The sequence below is a fragment of the Eufriesea mexicana genome, unplaced genomic scaffold (assembly GCF_001483705.2).
Source record: "Eufriesea mexicana isolate 0111107269 unplaced genomic scaffold, ASM148370v2 scaffold2646, whole genome shotgun sequence".
Lineage (NCBI taxonomy): Eukaryota > Metazoa > Arthropoda > Insecta > Hymenoptera > Apidae > Eufriesea > Eufriesea mexicana.
The window spans coordinates 251,951-258,824 of record NW_016910740.1 but is presented as its reverse complement, the minus strand read 5'-3'; the positions used below and the strand labels follow the sequence as shown (position 1 = coordinate 258,824).

The 6,874-nt window shown below is 25.2% G+C and overlaps 1 protein-coding gene across 1 annotated transcript; it reads right to left on the bottom strand.

Moving 5' to 3' along the window:
- Positions 1–939: 939 nt before the first annotated feature.
- LOC108550340 (zinc finger protein 567) lies at positions 940–3,014 on the bottom strand. Its single transcript, XM_017904065.1, has 4 exons — positions 2,877–3,014; positions 2,659–2,808; positions 1,767–1,934; positions 940–1,650 (listed from the first exon to the last, which is right to left on the bottom strand). Exons 1-4 carry the CDS (start codon positions 3,009–3,011, stop codon positions 940–942), a joined length of 1,164 nt encoding a protein of 387 aa, XP_017759554.1. The 5' UTR covers positions 3,012–3,014.
- Positions 3,015–6,874: the final 3,860 nt, after the last annotated feature.

Sequence of the window (6,874 nt, the reverse complement as noted above, 5' to 3'; positions counted from 1 at the left end):
TAACTTTTAGCATAAGAGTGAACCTCTTAACATTTTTAGTTTTCATGTAATGCTTCAATTCAGCCAAAAATCGTGCATTTTTACAAAAACTTGCTTTTCGAAAAAGAAAAATTATTTGTACTCAGGAACGCAAACTCTACAAGAATTACTCAATGGATATTACAGATCAAAATTTGTGTTGGACAATATTATTTGCCCTGACTCAATTCACTGGATGGATTATACATTTCCTAGAAATAAATAATTAAATATTTCTTTCTTCCTTTTTTACTTTGCTCTTAAAACAAAAAAATGATAGGTGTAGAAGTGTGAGTTGAACATGATTAATTTATGCACATATTGTTTCACGAAAGTATTCGAACACTATACAAATTTTATGAGAGTACACTAACTTAAAAATTCTGATTTTAATAAAATTTTGTGTGTACGTAAAGTGTAACGAATTACACATGGTTCTATTTTTTTATTTTACAAATATTACTTCAAATGGATGAAATTATTACTCTAAGTTGTAGTCCGGTATTTCTTTTTTTTTTACTAATGCGAGATAAAAAAAAAAAACTTTTCAAATAAAAAATGTTTGACTTTTGGTGCTGTGTCACTTTATAGTAAAAATTTTTCCGTACGTGATCTCGTTTAAGAATAAGAAAAATTGTTAAAAATTTAATCGTTGATTTTACCTCCTCAAAGCCTTTTGTGTACCAACAAAAGAATTACTACATTACACACCACATACACACGCGTGCGCGCGCGCACAAAATTTATTATAATATAATATTATTTTTCGAAAATGTTTTTATATATTATGACATATATAACATTATTAATAAAAAAGTGATTTTATAATCACCACATGCACATTCATTAGTTGTAGATTTGAAATATAAATAACTTTTATATTATTTTAAAGAAGAATTAATGATAATTAAATTGCAAAAACTAGCCATCATCATATAATAAACTGTGCAACAATCCAGGAGTCTCTGGTTGTTTTAAACAAAGTGGTACTTTGTCTTGTACATTCGTAGAATATTTATTTTGGCCTAGCTGACCAAGATCACGATCCAGAATTGTTTCAATTTCATCATCAATGTATAAAGAACTTTCGTATATTTTCGTAGCATACGAACTATTCTGTTCTGTAGAATTTATGGTCTCATTTATTGTATTTTGCAATTCAATTTCTGACATGTTAACTGCATGAAAATTATTTAATGATGTAGGTATATCACAGTCAACTATTTGATCATTGTATTGAGTTTGTCTTCTTATCTCAGTCATAGAACCATGCATTTGATGATACTTCACCTGATGCACTTTTAAATTACCAGTTTGTGAAAATGTTTTTAGACAAAAGGTACAATGATATGGCTTCTCTCCAGTGTGACATCTTGAATGTCTTTGTAATTTATATTTTGTCACAAATTGTTTACCACATTCAGAGCATGTAAATGAATCATTTTCCATTTGCAAATTTTGATTACTAATAGACTGTTCCATATCCATGTGAAAATTTATCATATGAGATTTTAGTGAAACTTTATAACGAAATGATTGATGACAATTTGCACATTGAAATTGTTTCTTTCCTTCATGTCTTTCTTTATGTTTCATTAAGATTTCTTGTTGATTGAATGACATTTTACAAATCTAAAAATATAATATTATTAAATTAGAGAAAAATTTTGTAATCTTTAATCTTTCTGCTATTATGTTAACTCATATTTATATTGTTAGAAAAATATAAAAAAAACTATCTTACGAACATTACAAATAAATGGTCTTTGTCCAGTATGAATACGTTTATGCCTATTTAAATGCGATTGACATCGAAAACTCTTAGCACATATTGGACATGTACTTTTCTTTACACCTTGTTTATTTGAAGTATTTTTTGATATTGTATCATTTTCTTTTAATTGACATAACATATCCTGTGAATATAAAATTAACATATTAGATCAAAATATAAAGTTTTTGTTATTGTAATTAATTTACAATTAAGAGAATAATTTACTTTAGATGAATTTATTGTAATTTTTTATTTTGAAATAACCTGTTTATAAAAAATATTTTTATAAGATTATAGCATTGACATTTTGAATATATATTTATAAATGTTTTATATACTTTAAAAAATATTTTTAAGTCTATTGTCATTGATATTCCAAAACTTACACATAGTAATTTGTATAATAATAATAAAAATAACTATAATAAAATAAGTAGCATAAATATTTTTTCAGATGGTATTAGGTATCACATTCTGCTATGTTTATAAGCTATAAAAGATTATTTAAGATCTTGATTAAAAAATAGGAAATATATAAAAGATATAATATATGATATCGGAGAAAAATCTACAATACATTATTTTTATAAAAATTCAAATAAATTGATTCGATATTTTAAAAGATATCATAGTTATTCTGTTAAAAAGTATTATTAAAAAAAAATGTATTCAGTTTTTTATATCATAAGATAAATAAATACCATATTTAAACCTTTGTAACATTTTCAATCTTTGGTATTTTACTAAAATACTGTGAAAATATAGTTTGAAATACTTCAAAAATTTAACAAATACAAAAATTAATTCTTCTGCTCATCTGAAATGAAACACATCTTTAATAATAATTAACTTAAAATCATTTTTACTTCTGCAAAATCAATCTCCAGAGATGGAGCTGCAAGTTGTTTTTGTACATTAGCTACCATCAAACAGAATTCATCGAATATATAAATTTTTTGTTCACAATCAATACAAACATATTTTGAAAATGCATCAGAATTTGATATATTTATCACCTGTAACAGAAAAAATATTAAAATAAATTATAATATAAATTAAATCTCATAACATATTTTGGTTATACCTCTTTGGAGAAATATTTATTTATAATCGACATTAATACAGTTCCTTTAACTTTATCGGTAAATAAGTCTGTGCCTTGCTGTTTTTCTTTTCCACAAAGGCGACATAACTTTAAGTTTGTTTTATGTAACATCATTGTTCTTCTGTCAAATACACAATTTTTAGTAGTTTTGTAAAATTAAGTAAGTAAATACAATTCTGTTACAAATTTTTGTATAGAATAATATTTACAAGTATATAAATTATTTTACGTTTTTCATTAAAATAAATACTGTTATTATTAATTAAAAAATTGAAAATAAATTTTTAAACATTTTTTACTGTTATTTTTCAATATGTATATATATATATATTTATATGTGTATATATATGTACATAATTGTAAATGCATGCACATATATACACATAGTATATATTTAACTTAATACACGTACAAAAATCAGGTTTGCATATAATTTCCTTATCCTGTATGTAGCAACTACTGCTTTAACAGTGGTTCTCAACAAATATAATATTAGATATATAAAACAGATATGTAAAACTATAAATTTCGAAGAAAATCATCTCTTAGTGAAATTATTTTACTTTTTCTTAAGAAAAAAAATGTAAATATACATTATTACATTATTACATTTGAAACATTTATTTATACATTATTTATATTTATAAAATTTTGGGTTTAGTCTTAGCTTTCTGGGTCTTCACAATTTTATAATCTTCCACGATACAAAATAAATTAATACGGAAAGTTGTTAAATTTATATTAAAAGATGTTGTCAGTTTATGAATAAAAATATGTCGCCCACGTATATGATCAACAATCAGAACCGCGCATGATCATATATCCGGGAAATGTATTTCCATGAATTGAGCAATAAATCTAATAAAACATAAAACATGAAAAGAAACAAAAAAGAGTATGATAGATATTACAAGTTGCAGATATTATCGACCTTGTCTCGAGCAAAGTCGAGCATAATGTACAAATTATAATTATATAATCTTCCAGCGATATTCATTCAATGACGCCAGCGGCAGGTCAACTTTGAAAGTTCTTATATCGGAAATAATTTATGCAAAAATTACATTTAAATAATATTTTGAAAATGTTTCGATACCAGTTACAATAATGTACAATAAAGAATGTAGATCCTAATTTAAAAATTTCAAGTTCACTTTTGTATTTTTCCAAAGTCATTAGAAAGTGAAATAAATGATGACATGATCTGCCCCTTTCGAAACCATACAATTTTTACTTAAACCATTTCGAGGTATTTATTCTAGAAGATTAAGATGAGATACCCTGTATAAAATGTAAAATTATGTTTAAGAAAATAATATTAATTTAGCCATGCAATTTGCATTACGTATGATCTTTATTCAACGACTATACAATAAATATTTTTTATATGATTATTAATTCGATTACATAATGTTAATTCATTCGTGACACATTTTCTTTCCCATTAATTCTGTCACTTTTCCCTTTACAAATATAAAGTAATAAAAATAACTAAATATTGCTAAAAAATTCTGAACTGTACAATTTACTCCTATATCTTGGTAATATACTACACATTTTTATATTGGTTTTATATTAGATGATTTTTCTTTTAATTTGTATTAATGTGGTGTTATCACAATACATCTTGCTATTAACTACGTTAACATCATGGACAGTGAAAATCATTCTTATATTTCTCCTTTTATTTGTTTTCCATAATTACAATATTATTTCGGCCTTACATTAATTTGAAATGTCCTGTACATTACATGAACTATAGATACAAATATTTTTAATTTTGCTCTCTTCAATTATTTAAATCATCATAATTATATTTTTATTGTGTTATGGATTATATTTGTTTGGAAGTAACTTTTTGATGAGATTAGTGCTATATAAGTTATTCATATAAAAGTTATATCATTTGTTTACATAGATTCTCTATAATTCCATTACTGTAATTTGTAGATTTGATCTAGTGCTAGAATATAATTAAAAATTGAAAAATGTTACTTATCATTGAATTATAATTATATTATTTAAAATTTTAAATAAATTTTTTATTAGCTTTTATGCCATGAAAATTAGTGGTATAATGTTTTATATGCCATTGCTTCGAGAGATAGTTGATATAAATAGTTTTTTGATTACAAACATCAATGATTTTTGTAATTAAATTTATCAAAAGGTGAATATACCGATAACTGTCATCTGCCCCTGTGATTCATGGATGTACTGTGCGATTAGTTTCACTCTATATCTTATGGTTTTTCCCTCTAAATTGATTATGAAATTAAAAGTCTACCTATATATCTGTATACTTTCTTTATCTGAATAATTTTCTTATTTTACAAATTCTTGTAAAAATCTGCTAGACTATTTAATTTTTTCTTTATTATGTTTTTCCATTTTGATGCTTACAGAAAATGTAATACTTCTTTCAAATTATATGACACAATAATCTTAATCAAATTAATTTCAGTTTCACTTATATCATTTTCCCTTTGTGGTTACAAATGTTCTTTATTTTTACATGCTTTTAACTTACCCCTCCAAAATTTTCCTAATTTGAGAATTGTGTCAGTGCTACTCTATTTTTTTCATCATTTCACACTTCCCTATATAGACATTTAGATAATATATTGTCTTGTAGTATGTTTACAACTTCTCTTAATTACCTAACAATATTTTGCTGGATCTACAATTTTGGAAGCTTTTTCTATGCATCCACTTATAAATCATTCTATTTTTGATAAATCTTATATACTTTGTAATGAGTTACTAATGATATTCTAAAATTTATTTGAACGGTTTATTAACTTTAACTAACATAAATCTAATCAAATTTTATAGCATTCTGTTGATACAGCTTCGTTCATCTGTATTTTTGTATTAGCTCTAACAATCCTTATTCCATATTAGTTAAAATATGACATTAATTTGAAGTTATAATAATTTAATCTATTATTTATCATTGTACCTCTTCCTTGTCTAATATTTTATCTCAATAATATATTTTTTGATAACTCTTCTCAATTTATATTGTTAAACATATCACTATAATGCTTCTAAAGAAGTTAATAGTAAATATTATGAAATATTTATGCCTTTGCTTAACCAGTAGTAATCCATAAGTAGTTTATAAATAGCATAATGTAATCCATAAACATTAGTAGTTTATTTCATTTTGAATCTTTTATACAAATTCTTTGTTACTTTAACTATGCAATAGACATCACATATGTATTTGTTCAATTTTATGTTATTTATACCTTAACACAATGAGCGCCGGTCTCGTGAAAATGCGGGTTTCTGAGTCTGTCGATTGAGCGCCAGCCCCGCAATATGCGGGTTTGTAAGTTTGTCACTTGACTCTCGCCCTCACGATGATGAGGATTTTCTTTTGCTTGTATGTATGTCTTACATATCAATTTGCATTTACTTGTCATGTTTACGACAATCTGCATTTGTTATACTCCGAAAATAAAACGTATACGATGGTTCAGAAACAATCAAAGCAAGAATCACTCTTAAGCAGTGTATTCCGTAGTTAGTACCTCTTTCGTAGGTTTACACTTCTTGTTAAACAATATAATAAGTCTTATTATTCTGTAACTTTTCACCCGTATAATATGAGTGAAGTTTCTAACGAGTATATTGCTGACCCTCTATATCAGATTATTCGATACATTCAGAAGATTCTGACAAGTCGAGGACAGTAATGGTGATTTGGGTCCAAGAAGAATATCAAGATTCGAGTGATTCCGATGATTCCAGTAATAGTGAAATGTCCACAGAATGACGAATATGCAATCAAAATATAGTATTTTAAAAAAATGTATAAGTTTTAAATATTTTCTTTAACTACTCATTGTTCGGAAACAAGCGAATGAGGCCGGCGCTCAAGCTTTAAATGTTTTATATGCCGCCGGCGCTCAATGTATTAATGATCTCTGACGATCCGATTGTTTTATTATGAATATGACAAAAAAAAA